We start from the raw sequence: 16177 nt of genomic DNA, 5'->3' as shown, positions 1-16177 counted from the left end.
GGTGATTTCACTCAGTGATCAGCTGATTAAGTTTCACTAGAGATAAAGCACAGATTAGTTTTTCCCCATGATTAGGTGAAGAATAGGTACAATTTCAGTCAAACTAGAAGAGTACAGCTCAAGTGAGATCTCAACTGCTGACCATCTTTTCTTCACAAAAAGCTTCTTCTATTCATCTGAAAAAGAAATGATTGAGAGTGACGTCACTTATCATTACTATGTCTGCTCTTTTTAATTTACATTTTAATGAACTGGTATCTGATTGAAAAAACACTTGGTTTAATCTTGCAGATAGAAACCTCTGTTCAGATGAACTGAGATTGTGTTGGAGAATCATTTGCACATTTTTGTTAAGAGGACAAACTTTGATTCCTTCTCTCTGACAAGTTCATGCAAATTCAAAACCTTTGCACAAGTTTCTGCCACCGCTCAAAATGATTTTAAAGGCTCCACACTATTTTTTGCGGAGGGCCTGATTATTAGACTCAGTGTTTGATTTGTACAGCCTTGAATTATGTGGCACAGATTATAGGATTTACAGAGAATTTATGAGGCTTTATTTTTTGACCAGTGCTGTTGCAGGCTTCCACTCATTATGGTAATTTGTGAATTGTATGTCATTTATAAAATCTAGTATTTCAGTATTACTTTTCATATATCCAATTTTGAACTAATTTCTGCACTAAATACAAAAAGTATAAAAAAAGTATTGGTCAAGAAAAGAAACATGAATATATCTATAATTTTTAAAGTCCACCTAAAATTGCCATGGACAAATCTTAAGTCATTAGCAGACATGAACACCAGAAAATGGGATACGGACTCTCTGCCGAGTTTACGCCACAGGAGATTCTCTGGAGCGTTGCGGTGAGGGGTGGAGCAGCATGCAGGAGACACAACATGACATATAAATTCTGCTGTGGAGATCACATAGACACCAGTGTCAGCCCTTGTCACTCAAAGCTCTCGAATTTCATTTTCTTTCCAAGTTGACATTATCATCTTTGTCTTCTATGACTATGGCTCCTCTTTTTTCATCTTGAGATATTTGTAATATTATTTGTGTGTTGGTATTTTCTCAGGCATTCTCCAGGGTTTTTCCGCGGGGGATGGCTCGGACATTTCTGTTCTCACATTCAACCACTTCGGATAATTTCAGGAGATTATCCGGAGTTCAGCGCAGGTCTGAAAGCAGCTTTAGGATAAACTTCTCTTCTACCCACTTTTGTCTCCTCTTCTCTCACCCTCCTAATTTCTTCACTTTTTCTTGCCCCACCCTTCATCACTCTCCCCACCATCGCCACAGGAGCTACCTGAGGCCCTTGTGTCCACCTCATCCATCACCCGCGTTTGATTCCTCGGCTTCCAAAGAAAAAGGAAGAAAGAGGAAGAGTAAAGAGTCACAACAAGCCCTCCTCTGTTCTATCTTCTTCTTTTCTACCCCCTCCTTCCTTCAGCGTGTGAGGGAGAGATGAATGCAGCCAGTGGAATTAATTGCAGCCCGTTACTGAAGATCAGCAAGTTTGCACTGTTGGCGTGCTGATCTGCCATATGGCTGCCCACTAGGTGAACACTTTGATTAATGTTGCCCACTCCCCAGTTTTTTTCCCCCACTAATATTTGATCCTAATAACTGAAACTCAGCTCCTCATTCAGAATCTCTCTCTCTCTTCAGTCCTCACTCTCCTCCTCCTGTTTCTCCTTTGTTTAGTCTTTTCCTCCACTCACCTGCACTGTCTCCAGTTGCAGGCAAAGTTTGGTTTTTGCTCTTGCCTGCTCTTTTATTGTTGTTTTTCTACAAGCTTGGCTTTCAAAGATGTTGCGTTGGTGCCAGCAGTGTGGAGTTTACAGTATCAGTGAGATTAGAGAGAGAAAGAAAGGCCAGAGTGTGTCTGTGTTGGAGAGAGGTTTGGAGCTGTGGGTACATGTCCTTCGCAGTTGATTAGGCCCCTGGTGTGTTGAGTGTTTCTCTATTAGCCTCCTCAGCCTCTTGTCTTCTACTGTGCACAGTGACTAGTCTCTACCCCAGAGGTCCAGGACACACACACACACACACACACACACACACACAAACATACACACACACAAACATACACACAAACAAACAGTAAACACACACACACACACACACACACACACACACACACACACACACACACACACATGCACATGCACATGCACACAGTCAGATAGGAAGCTGTGCTGTGGTCCAGGCAGTAACAAGGAGGTGAACAGATGCTGGAGTCACAATATCAATAGGGCTGCGTGTAGGTAATAATACCTTAGCAGGGTTCAGCCATGAGACAGCGCTAACTAGAGAGGCAACTCTCAAGTGGAGTATTCACTATCTTCCAATCACACCATGTAGCTGTGTGTGCACGTGCATGTTTGTATTTGTGCGTGTACATTCTCCCATTACATGTAACAGAGAGCCTGTTTGTACTGCAGGAAAACAGTGGGTTGGCATCACTGCCATCATCAACTCTGAGATTAAGTGTTCTCACCTGAGGTCACAAGTTCAAATTTGTTTTCTTTTTTTCCTCCTGCTATAATGAGGCAACAGTACAGAACACTATGCAGACATCCATGCTGGAACATCTATTACAATCACTCGGGTGCTTTGTTTTCCCTCTGTTTTATGGCTTGTTCCTGCTGCTCGTCTATTTTGGTCTTCCTCAGCCTTGTTAAGTGCTGCCATTCTCCTGTGTTTGGATGTGGCCCAGAGGGCCCTTAGCAAGACCAGGGGCTGGGAATGAGCTGCGAGCCCAAGCCAGGGGGTGCCCACGGTAGGCTGCCAGTCCCACTAAATCTCCCTGATTACCTGGGGTGGCTGCAGTGTGATGGGGGTGTTACCAGGGTGGTGGGCTCTCCAAAGAGGCTGATTGAGATGCAAATGGAGGCCATAACTCAGAGGTAATGCAGACCTGAGCACCCTTTGCCTCGTCCGTTCCTTCTCACCTCACTCTCTCATCGCTCCCCATTTACTCCAGCTTGGGAGGAAAGACTGTTATTGTCTTGGGATAAAGTTAGATATTTATCATCTTGCAAGATGTGAATTTCTCTCCTCCAAGGCGTTAGAGTGGGGGCCGAGAGAAGAAGAATAAGAAAGCAGGTACATGTAAATTGATAGTGGTTTTGATGAAGGGAAACAATAATACCTGAAACTACCACGCAAGAGCAAATTCTCATACAGTATATCTGATCATATTAACACATGTAGAGACACACCTGGAGATGCCCAAGTCTGCCTCTGTTTCCTATTAAGAACAGATGGACAAAATAAAGTGCGAGGGACTCTGCCTGCTTGTAGAAAGGTGGAGTGAACAACGAAAGAAGAGGGGGAGGAGTAATTGCTCAGTCCTTTGCTGAATTGTTCTGTGGATGCAAATTTAAATCCCTCCTATTATTTTAATAATCTGCCTTTTACTGCTTGTGCTCGGATCATTTGTTTGCAAACCAGGTTATTTGGAGAGGGAGGCTCGGGGGTAATTTCATGCTTTGGAGCATTTATATCTATAACTTAATGAGGAGAGGGCCTGTTGTTTCCTGGTAATACACTGCTAGAGGGGAGCAAACTTTTTATTCTCCGTTTAGGGTACTGTTAGAGGGCAATAATGTGAGATTACTCTGATGGAATTAAGGAGCAAACTGAGGAGAGACCTAATGCAGCTTTAGGTGATAGACCAAACTTAATACTGATGTTTCATTCAGGGTTTTTTAGGTTCATGGGGTGTACCATAGGAGATGGGCTTTCCCATATGCCCACCACAACAACGGCGCACACATATCCTCAAATTTAAGCATCCACAATTCCCAGCTGCTGCCTAATTGAGCTCAGTCTGTTTTTTACCATTATGTACATTTTCTTTCCCCTCTCAATTATCTAAACCTCTTAAAATCCTTATGCAAGAGACAAAACGCAGTCTTTGCATCAGTTTACAAGATTTAGATCTGTCTCCTGCTTGTTGTCACTCAGTTTGTGCCAGGGCCTAGTGGCTCAGCCCATCTCAATTTGACACAACCTTATTGCATTTAGGGGAGAGACAAAAGGAGCACTCGCCGTCTTCGGAAGACAGCGCGCAGTCTTGTGAGATGATCAGGACCCTTAATGTAGTTACTCTCCTTCAGCGGAGCCAAAGACGTTGTGGGATGGAGTGACGGAGGGAGAAGATGTGTGTCCATGTCTCGCCGTCCACAGCCTCTCTCCTCCTCGTCTTCTTTCCTTGCTCCTCGCTGTCATTCCTTCCCTCTTCCGCTCCCTCGTGAAGGACTCTTCTCCAGGTAAATTGAATCAGACTGCCTGAATTAAAGCGATAATTCAATTTGTTTACAAGGCATCATTTATTCTCTGTCAGGCCAGCGCTCCGTTGACAGTTGGTGGCTCGCTGACCCCTGACCTTTGCTGAGGTCTTATGATGCATTTATTACATTGTTCAACAAGAGTTTTCCAGCCTATTATCTGGCGACAAGATGAGAATCCTATTATTCAAATCTGTGCAACACTGTAACAGAATGCAAAATCACATGACCTTATCTACTGACAGGGTAGATCATGTACACGGTGCTTGATCAGGTGCAGGTGGTGGTAAGTATCTTCCTATGAAGAAGAAAAAAAACAATAATAATGATTATTTTTTACTCTCGCCGAGGAGCTTATGTTTTCATTTGCTTCATCTGTCTCTTTGTCTGTCTGTTGGTTAGCAGCATCACTCAAAAACTACTCAACAGATTACCACGAAACTTGGAAGAAGGATGCATTATGGGTCAGGGGAGAACCTATTGAATTGTAGTGTGGATCTAGATCAGATCTAGATCCAGGATGCTTCTTAACTCTCTTTAAAATTGTGAGATAGGGCTTTTTTCAACATTTTTGTTGGTTTGTTGGATCTTGAAAAAAAAAAAATCAGGCACGTTTAGTGGACTGATATTTTTGAGTGTGTGCAATTCCGTGCAGATCCAAATAAAAATCGCGATCTAGTGAATTTAAATGTTGTTTTGTTTTTAAGGGGACTGAGGTATGTGCTCTCCGAGTGCCATTAATATCGGATGGAGCCACCGGTGGCCTTTTGCCTTGCCTTGCTTTATTTCCTTTTGTAAAACATTTCAATCCAGGTTGCTCTTCCCTTCATTCATTTGTTCTTCTTTTAACGCTCGCTCAGTATCACTACTGTGTGATTCCATACCAGAGAAAACATGATACTCTGTCTCAGAGAGCAGGAAAAAAGGCACACTCTCTTGTTAAATTATTGTGACAGTGGAAAATGGTAAGCAGTTTAGAATACTGCTAAACAAAAGAGCTTTTAATCAAAGTGCATACAAGACCCTGCGGAGTGTAAAACACTCCCTCATCAAAAGGCCTATTATACACTTACTCACATCAAAGGCCTCCATGTTTCTTAATTGCCAGATTCTTTTCTTATTCAATTATTTCATGCTTATGTTTTTTTATTAAAAAGCTGATAAAAAACTGGCTTTTGTAACAAAATCAAAGGGACTGAATTTATCATCTCTGTACAGTGATGTGTGTTCACACTTTGTACATATGTGTAAATATGTGCATTTCTGCAAGTTTGTGAGGTACTTTACCAGCCCTGCAGACAGAGAGGATACAAGGCACAGAGTGTTTCAGGAGAAATTAAACATTGTGAAATTAGCAGCTTTAGATAAAGCAATCACATTACTGCCACACTTGAAAAGAACACATTATTTTGTTCTTCAGAGATTTACCCTTTCTTGCTGACGCTTCCAAACAGAAAGTTGTACATACAGTATAAGTGCACAGGGTCTAGATTGTTTTTCTCTGAATTTATTGTTATCTAACCACAAAATAATCAGCATCTAAGTCCATGTGTGCCGTCCAACCAGACGCTAAACTCCCGGTGCAGAATTGCAAAATAAGCTGGGTGTATATATGTAATTGCCAGTGCTTATTCTGAGATCTGAAATATTAGGGGGCAATGTGGATTGCATTAAAATCCTGGTTGTTAGGGGTATCTGTAACACTGAAGACATGCAGGAAAATATGCACTGTCTGCGAATCTGGCGGAGATGGAGAGGGTGAGATGAGGGGGGAGATAGGAGAAAAGAGAGGGTGAGGAAACGGAGAGGAAGAGACAGAGAGGAAGAGGAGAGTAAGTTGAAAATCTCTTGATGTCTTTCTGAGAACATAGACACATTATTTAAATCTCCATCACTTTTTAATGTAAATCTGATCAGGCTGCGTGCTGGACGAAGGGGAGTGGAAGTGGATCTGAGGCAGGAATGGACACACACACACACACACACACACACACACACACACACACACACACACACACTGATAGACAGGATGACAGAAAGCAGGTTTATAATATAACATTGTTAGGTTTGAAAGGTGGATGTTACCATCTCACTTCACACTTTATCTCTCATGGAGCACAAATGCACTCATCGGCTGTCGTTTGCCTTAATGCAAAAACACTCACGCAGGCTGGCTGCAGAATATGTTGTGTGTGTGTGTGTGTGTGTGTGTGTGTGTGTGTGTGTGTGTGTGTGTGTGTGTGTGTGAGTGTGAGTGTGTGTGTGTGTGTGTGTGTGTGTGTGTTTCGGTATATGTGGGTGCATGTGTAAGTCTGTATGTGCGTGTGTATATGTGCGTGTTTGTGTGGAATCTGATATCTGCCTCAGGCCCCATGGCCCTGGTCTGTCTGCATCCGAAAAGCAAACTCTGCAATTATGATGACCGCCCTGTCCTTTTCATTTCCCATCTCTGTCTCTCTCTCTACCTCTGTCTGTCTCTCTCTCCCTTTTTTTGTCTTTATTTCTCTCTCTTACCCGTCTGTCTCTCCTCTGAAAGGTAAAGAAATGATTCTTTGCACAATAGGTTTGATTACAACTCTTTAAGTAAGATCTTATTGCTCTTTCTTGTCTGCAGTCTGGCTCACATGTTCATGTATCACCTCTCCTTAAAATATAAGACATTTTTAACTTAGTGGCAACAACCTCCATATTGTTAAATATTCATACAACCTTCTTTCAATTTTTAAAATGAGGTGTTTTGTGTATTTGTATGATTTTGATTAAAAATGTAACACAATGTAATATAAATAATATAAATTGCTCTCACAATTTTTGAAATCAGGAGTTTTGTGTAGTTTTACAATTTTAATTTAAATGTATATATATAAATCTTTAAATTATACATCTGTAATTTCGCCATTCTTCATTGTGTGATGACATTAAAGACATTCTATTCTATTCTATTTCTATATATATATATATATATATATATATTTATTAGTTATATTATTATGAATTTTTACATATTGAACTGTTTTTATCATTCTGTAAAATGTTTGTAATGTATTGTTTTTTTAAAATTTACACTGCTTTAAAATATATGTCGGTGGATGTATCCAAGTACACACTCTTTTTTTACTGTACAGTTCTTGTCTCTAGTATTTCTATTTGAGGCTACTGTATACTATATACTTCTACTCCACTACACTACAGGGAAGTATCGTACTTTTTACTTCACTAAATTTATTTGATAGTTAAAGTTAATAGTTACATTGCAGATTAAGAATTTGAAAACCCATAATGACCATATAAAATATAATGCATCGCTATACAGTAAATTAAATTACTCAGCAGTACTTAAAATCACTTCACCTCAGCCAGCTATAACATTAAAATTCTGCTTACATGTTAATACATCAGATTAATAATCCTGTAATATACTACATAATTATCTAACACTGCCGTTTGGTCTGCATAGTCAGTGCTCTTTGTTTTTTTAAAGTACATATAACTACTAATACTTACTGAAACATTTGCTTAAGCCCCTTTTAATAGAAGAGTTGGTATGACTGAGAGAAATGAATACTTCCACTTGTTCTCTGTAATCATTTTTCCTTTTGTCCGCTTTAAGTCCTCCCTCCGTCTTTGTGGGTCTTTTTTTGTCAGCATGTTCAGTGTTTCTGTGGAACGTCACGGCTTCTTGTCAGGTCTCAGGGAGTGATTAACTGATGTAAGTGCTTACTAATTAATGTGTTTCATTCATTACAGTCATCAGTGCTGTGTTTACTATCATGGTCCTGCAGTAGCCTAAGTACGTCACTGAATGGAAATGTCAGCAAGTATTTAACTGAGGTCTGGCCTAAACTTTTTTGTGTGTGCATGTGTGGTTGCGTGTGAGTGTGTGTGTGGTGCCCCAGATGTCCGTGTTAAAAGTATCAGCACGTATGTGCCTCATTCTCCATGTTTCTCATCTGGAAAATCATCCCATGTCCTTCCTTCACCTTTCCCATATCTGCCCCTGCAATTGCTTGATTTGTAACTTGATTTCAGGAAAGGGAAAACCTGTAGATTATCCAGCTTTCATTAGGGGGGAAAAACCCAGTCCGTGTCAGAGAAAGAAGAAATCAATTTAATACAGACTTAACTGGAGGAAATTGCATATTCTGCCTGTATGTGCTGAACAGGCACTTTCTCTTCCTCACCAGAGACCTGCCTCCCTATTAATTGCGGTGTGTCCATGTCAGTGGGTAAGAGGGTGTGTATGTGCGCATGCATTTGTTTGTTTGTGTGTGCGTTTGTGTTTGTAATGTGCAGAGACTTTCTTCATGTGTGTGTTAGGTGTATGAAGGTGTGTTGCCTGAGTGTGTGTTCAGTCTCTTTGTCTGTGTATGGAGGTCAGCTCTCAGATCTGTGGTAGGGCACCCAGCCAGATGTGTCCATTCTTTATTTGCGGCTTGCGTGTGCGTTCCGCCGCATGTGGTGTGTGTCCATATTTCTTTGTTGGTGTATGGCGCGTGCATAAGCACAAGCCCATGTGACTTAGCCAGGTGGAGAGGAGATTGGTTGGTATTTATGAACAAACGTCATAATTGTGACAGGATGATATACGACTAGCGTGTTCCACACTACCCCCCCGCTCTCTTTTTCTTTTCGCTAAAAATATATATCTATGATAAAATACAGTCTTAAAAGCTGATGACCAATTTAGTGTGGCGTGTTGCGGACAAGGTCATTGAGATCTGGGTTCCTCTGTGTTCCTCCCTCCGAGGCCTGTTCTAATCTACAGAGCAAAAAGAGGGGCTCAAAGTCATTTCTCTAATTGCTTTTATAAGGTGCCCTTTTCACATGGTGTCTTCACTGCTCATTCACTTTCACCGCCATTACAACATCTTACCTCCGCACCTGCTGGTAAAAAAATACTTCCGTAGAATATTGCTTTAAATTGATATTATATTCACAGGGAGTAATAGAAACTCTACTAAAATATAGAAATAATACACTTTTTGTCTTGCCCCACTCACTCTTACACCGTCTTTCTCCACACCTGAGTTGTTCAGCGAGGTGTGCAGGGTAAGTGTTTCATATCTATGGGTGGTACTTTTGATTTCTTAAGTGTTGCCCCTGCATTTGTGATCTATAAGGGGAGTTGAGGTGGTGAGGGGGCGGCATGAGGTGAGGGAAAATAAAAAAAGGGGTTAAAGTGTGAGGGGGAAGGCAGAGAAGGATAAGGGGAGAGGTGGATGAGATTGAGCCTAGTGCATTAAGACAGTGTATTATTTGGCGGTTCCACTTGCTTGCGTCCATTAGGGGTGGCTGCTGTGCTATTAAAGGGGTCAGCAAAGTGTGTGTACCTGTGAGTGCACATGTGCCAGTATGCCTACATGTGTGTGTTTTCAGAGTAGTAGTAGAGTGCTCCAGTGTCTTATTGAACAGAATGGGGCTCCCCCTGCGCTAATACCTCTTCATTTTATTGGATTGGATGGCTCAAGTTATAATTGTATTAGAGCTCGTCCCCCTCCATCCTCCGTCTCCATCTTTATCCACACCAGTGACCACATGTCATTCCCCGACGCACATGGAAAACACCAGGAGAGATGACAAGAACCTCTGCAGAGGCCGACCACCTCAAGTGTTACTTTTCCTCCCTCCTTCTTTGCTTCCTGAAAGTCGTTAAGGTCATTGTCATGTTACAGCTGTTCTCTTGGGCTGACGGGCTGGAAGTGGGGGGGGGGGGCGGAACGTGAGAGGTGGCGGCAGGAGTGGAGGCTGAGTGATCTGATGCCTGTGTTATCATCGTGGTGACCTTGCTGCTTTCGGCCTCAAACACGTGGCTCTTTTGCGGAGCTGCGGTCCAAAAAACAAACGAGCAGTCATCGCAATTTCTAGTTTTCAAGCCGTGAAGCCTGTTTATGTGTGTTTCATTCATAATTAGCCTTTTGCTTTCAGAGGGTGCGATAGGTTGTGCGTAGCTGGGGGCAGTAAGCTCTGTCACCCCAAGCCGAGCTGTGTGGTGTTGCACACTCAGCGATTACTCCAGAGTTAACCAGAGAGGCTTTGCTGCCTCTCACTTTTCCTTCGCCCTTGAAGAGACGAGGAGTTGTCAGGGTCCTCATAAAAACCCTGAACGATTGCGTCCGTGCATTCTCCCTCTCTCTTTCTATCCCTTTTTTCCTCCTCTCCTTCCAAAACCTGGCCATCTGTCTAATTGTTCACCTCCATCGCTTTAATGCTTTTTACATGCTTTTTCCCCCCTCTTTCCAGGCAATAAACTTTATTTTCTTCGCAAGACTTCAATCTGCAGGGGGAGGGTAGGCGGACAGACAGGCGGGCAGGCAGGCTGCTCACCTTCTCCCTGCTGGATTTGCTCCAGTGGCCCCCCTTAGCCCCCCTCTATCCTCCCTCTGGTCTCCCATTTCTCCATCTCTCCTTCCCTATCCCCCCCCTGCGTCTCTGGAGAAGGGGATATGTGTTCGTCATGCTGACACCTGCTCTCATCTTCTCTGCTGGTCATACAAACATTGAGGGCTACCCTGTTGAGGAGACCCTATCCTGACCTGTTAATGATCACACTGCTGCATGCTCTGACCTTGTTTGGGATTAATCTTTCATTTTTCTCATTGTATAATTGAAATCTCCATTTCGAACAACCGAAGGCACCACACAAAGTTTCCTCCTCTCTCTTCTTCCTCTCAAACTTGGGTGAATACTCAGCGGCCAAATATTAGTTTTACAGCAAACGCCTTTTTCATTTTCCCTGCAGTTCTGTGTATGTATTTTGTGTAAAAGAGGCTAGGAGTGTAAATGCATATTGCATGTACAAGTCATTAAATTAGACAGTTGTCTCCTCTCACCTGTGATTACTGCTGTGTGCAGATCATATAAGCAGGTACCCTATAATCATATCTGTAATAGCCATAATCAGCCCTTTAATGCTTTGTAATAGCATCCATATAATGGTATAGAGTAGCATCAAGAGAATAATTCAGGCATAGATAATGGTGTGATAGCACGGTTTTACCCTTGAGTCACAACACTGAATTTGTTGTGTGTGTATTGGTGTGCGTGTGCCTGTGTATGCATGTATAAATACACCCCGGGGCAGTTAAGGTGTCTGTAAAATGCCTGAAGAATCACATTTCCATCAGAAGGTGCTCTTAACCCTTTCTTGTTTTCTTTGTGCTCACTGCTCCATGGAGCGTCTCTGCTGTGGGTGTCATGTACACTTAGCTGCGTGAAGACAGACACGCAGAGGAAAGACATTCCCATATGACGCCCCCAGACTAGAGATCAGATCATTGGGAAAGGCTGACAGTGGAGCTGCAGCGGCGGTGGTGGAGGTGGAGGTGGCGGATGGAGAGCGGAACGCTGAACGCTTTTCCGGGGTGTAATGTGAGCTGACAGCGTTCCTCTGGGATGGCGGGCAGGACGAAGGGGAGAGGTAGCATCAGGAATACCTGCCGCTACTGCAGCCAGAGCCCAGCGGGGAATCCTGGGAGAAATATCTCATTCCGTTTCCCTTTTCCAGTATGAGTGATGAGTCTAATGGACCATTAGTCTGATCCGAACACGCTCCACCATGATTCACACTGCACACACTTGTGCTAACACACACCAAGGCCCCTTGTGAGCTTGTATGTTGAAGGTAGATTGAACCTAGATTGTCGGCTGAGAGGACCTGTTCTCATAAAGATGTAGAGAAAGGCGAGATGAGGATACAGGAAATACAGACAGGAAGCCAGGGAGATAGTCCAAGTTGACACACTCCATCACAGACGAAAAAAATGTTGTTATCACAAAGATATGCTCCTTTGTCTCTGTGCCGAGGCCTCTGCCCTGCTGTAGAATGGTACAGTAGGATGGAGGGAATGATGAATATTTAGCCTGTCTTCCTCGGTGTGTAAATGCAGCTATGCATTAACTTCTTAAGTCATTTATCTTTCTCCACTCCTCTCCCATCCTCACCCTGTCTCCCAACATATGGTGTAAGAGGATCCACACACATACACACAAACAGAGCTGAGAACATGCTGTCAAACTCTACAGAGTTCTGTAGGAGTCTTTAGACAGGACTGTGATCATATGTCAGCACTCTTCTCACATCACTTCTTCCAGTCTGAGTAATAGAAGTACATTTTAGAATGGGCCCTTTATATTAGAATGTTTTTTGAATGCCATGTTTTTTTTACTGTCGTCCAAACTGCACAAACTAAAACCTTTTGAGTTTTTATGACAACTGAGCTTCACCACAGTTTCTATTTCATGTTTGTAATTCGAGGGTGAGATGAGGAGTATTCAGCTGCAACATGCAACTTCAGCCCTAGATGTCACTAAATTCTACACACTGTACCTTTAAAAGTGGTGAAACATTATTCCTTTTTCTACCATTTGAACGTGTGCTTTGTGGTTATTTTTGCTCAAGGTGATGACTTAATAATGGTAAAAACCTAAATAATGATGGCGACCCTTTACTTTGCTGTTGCTCTAACAACCATACTTCTGTGTTTTCTGTCTCAACAGCACAGAGCACGTGTGGAAGCCATGATGTGCGACCTGGCCTCTCTCCGCAGTGTCCGGGAGTTTGCTGAGTCTTTCAAGACCAAGAAGCTGTGAGTATAAACCACAGTAGGAATTTTCTTACCTTCCTAATATTTTTTGTGATATTTGATATTTTTGGCACAGGTGTAGGTGGCACCACTGAGCGGACTTACATCTACTATATTCCTGGTGGAATGGGTGACATTTGAAATATTGTTCCCCCATCAATGCTGTATTTGACCTTCGATTTTAAAACTGCAAAAAATCAGAGCAGTACTCATTGCCAAGATGCACTGGAGATTGAAATTGTCTCTATCCAGTGTTGCAGTTGCGTGAGTTCGACTGGTCCCTCCAATGTCCTCTTGTATTGTTTGAAACTAAAACGCCATCAGAAGACATGGGAGTCTCCACTGTGAGGAGACAGGGCAGAGCAGATCTTAGAATGGTTTTTGAATTGCAGCATGTCCAGCTAAAAAATCAGGGCAAACTTTAAGTAGCCACCAGTCCCATTTCTGAATGGCAGGATTTTTTTGTCCACTTCAGTCTAAGAAAAAAAAAAGGGATAAAGACCATAAAGGAAATAAAAAAACGTACAGGTTCTTTCATTCGAGCTGATCACTGTATCATGATTACCTCCTGTATACCGTATTTAATGGACACCCTGATGCAACTGTTACTGATGGATACCATATGGACGAGGCCCCAGGAGCCAGTGTGTGTATTTGTGTCGATTTGCTTGACATTGATTAACAGACTGCCAGACTTTATGGCACTTATTTTGTGGTGGTCAGCTTTTACAGCATGTGTCTTGTGGCCGATCGCACAGTTGCTATTTTGGGGTCATGCATTCTGGCATCCATACTGTTCATCTATGTGTGTGTTTATGTGTGTGTCTGTGTGTTTGTGCGTACGTGCATGTTTGTGTGTGTGTAGGGGTGTCAGGGGAGCCCCTTGGGGAGAGGCAGGGCAGTCATCGCCTGTAGCAGCCCTGGGGCAGGGTATGGCCATCCAGGACACGTGTCTTGGGTCAGAGCCAAACCTCACGGTGGCTTCCCTCACCCTGTGTCCTACAGTTCCCTCCCATCTCTTACATGTGTCTCTCCCATCCAATGAAGTACTGGACGTCGACCTCTCTTTAACCCTGCTGGCCCCAAAATGACTCTCCTGGTTTTTTATTTTGCGTTCCATTTTTGTTTTCCCTTTGTTTATCTACCTCAGTTTCCCCCTCTCTCGTGTTGTCTCAGTCTTTCTGTCTGTCGCTCTCTCTCTCTCCACCTCAGTATTTTGGCAAGGTTGTATTTCTTCATTAGCTGTGCTGTTAGGGGGGAGTGGGGGAGTCCCAGGGGACGTCAGAGTACATTAATTCTCATCAGAAGGCGAACAGAGCAGAGTGGAGGCTGGGAGCTCTGAGCTGTGAATGGCACTGGGCAGCTGTCTGAGTCTACCACCACTCTATTACTGCACGTATGTCTTCAGGCATAACATACCCAGGAGTTGCGCACACAACACGCACATATTGTGCATACATGCATGGAAACACGCAGACAATTCTGTGTACAGAAGCACACACACATAGTTTTGTAAACACAAAGACAGACAGACACACGCAGTCATACACACACGCACAATAATGCTCCTGCAGTGTGTCATTGACAGGTGAAATGTAATCAGAATTCCTTTTTCTCCCTTCTCTCGTTTCTTACTCCCTTGCTTTTAAGTGCTTTAGTCAGTGGCTTTCACGCTGCTCTGTGTTCCATTGACCCCAATTCTGCTTTAATTGCCTGTCCTTTGAAATGAAATTACCTGGATATTGATATTGTTGAATGCAGTGCAATTTCATTGGGATGTAATTGATGGAGGACAGTGCTGACAGAGTGCACTTAATACAATTTCTACTGAACGGTCAGTAATTAACACGTGCAGTTTATTTTCCAGCTGCATTTATCATGTTCTCATTTCAAGCAAATTGTGTGTAATAGATGGGCTGCACAGGCCGGACTGCATTAGTCTACTATTCTTCCGTTTGTTATTATGGTGATGCTGTAACACTGTCGAAATGTGTTGTGTCTTTGCACACTTTGTTTGCACATGGACCTGGATGAGTGTTGTACACATATCTACTGCTCCAGTTTTCCTGTTACCGATAAAGTGCAGTGTTAATGACCAGTAGTCCGAGCCCAGCTCACACAAGCAATATCTTCTGCTGGCCCACATTATCATAGAGGTCAGGGGTCATACCCAGGGGGGTTATTTAAAGTAAATATATAAACTGATGTCTCCCAGTTTGGTAGTTAACACCCTCGTTTGACCAGCGCTGAGATTGCACAGTGCACACAGTGTTGTGTGAGGTCTTAATGTGGAGAGTGGGACTGTGGTACGCAGCAATAGGCCTATTAAAGACATTCATTAGACCTGTGCTTATGAGAGAGGGACTAACTGGTGGGCAGTTGAATTAACAGGCCTTTTACATTACAAGCAGACTCACCAGAGGCCCATCGGAGCTGCGTGGGGGAAATCGCTCTGCTGGCTGGAGGAAAGTTGGTTATTAGAGTTTTTCATAGCAAATATGTGAAATACTTACTGAGTGACATACTTTGTCTGTTTTAGCTTGTTCTCAGTGTCAAAGGAAACAGTGGATATTTAAATGTTTAGAGGTGTGATCAATATAAGGATAAGTATATTTATTGACATTTTCTTTGACAACATGGCACAAAAAATGCAAAAAAACGAAACATAACCTCCCAATAACTCAGGATGTGTTTGATGATGAGGCAAAACACTAAATTACACTGCTTCATCATTGCTACTCTACAACATGTCTTAACACAAGCATCCAAGCTGGAAGGCACAGCATTTTTTTGAGGGCCATGAAACCAAGTTAGACTGTGCAAGATGATGAAGAAACGGCTGCCATATAACAAAATATATATGAAGAGTGTCCATCATTCCTTATGTAATTCTGTCTATTTGTAATACTGAAGTTTAGTCAACCAGGTTTTGAATTGAGGCACAGTGTCTGACTTTTAAAGCTTTAAAATGAGTTTTTTTCAATAACCCTCCCCTACATTATAATGCTTTACAGAGTTACTGTTTGAAGGGAAATATAAGTACACATTTAAAACAACAAACAGTGTACATACAGTCAAAGCTTCTATCTTGTGTTAGAACGGATTCTAGGAGTGAAAGATATCTGTACTTCAGCTGAGAGCATTTTCAGAGCTGCACATCTACGTTAGAGTATTAGGTCCAGGCACAAGAGATTTTCTTACAAGTTAAATGTTGAAAATACATTTTAAAACTTTAAAACTTAATAGTTTTTAGTATTAAACTACTAATGTTAGCATATTTGCCATCCTCTATAAAA

At 42.4% G+C, this 16177-nt stretch overlaps 1 protein-coding gene across 2 annotated transcripts in view; it reads left to right on the top strand.

The window, feature by feature from the left end:
* Window positions 1-16177, top strand: part of wwox (WW domain containing oxidoreductase) — a 127287-nt gene that overhangs the window by 25663 nt on the left and 85447 nt on the right. For both annotated transcript variants that reach the window (XR_011243532.1, XM_069528934.1), the window contains exon 6: window positions 12796-12884. Coding sequence is in view for 1 of the 2 variants with exons in the window: in XM_069528934.1 (XP_069385035.1) it covers window positions 12796-12884 (89 nt within the window). In the remaining variant the exon portion in view is untranslated. The remainder of the gene's footprint in view (window positions 1-12795; window positions 12885-16177) is intronic.

The sequence above is a fragment of the Paralichthys olivaceus genome, chromosome 7, assembly GCF_024713975.1.
Source record: "Paralichthys olivaceus isolate ysfri-2021 chromosome 7, ASM2471397v2, whole genome shotgun sequence".
NCBI lineage: Eukaryota > Metazoa > Chordata > Actinopteri > Pleuronectiformes > Paralichthyidae > Paralichthys > Paralichthys olivaceus.
This window is presented reverse-complemented; position numbering and strand designations above follow the sequence as displayed.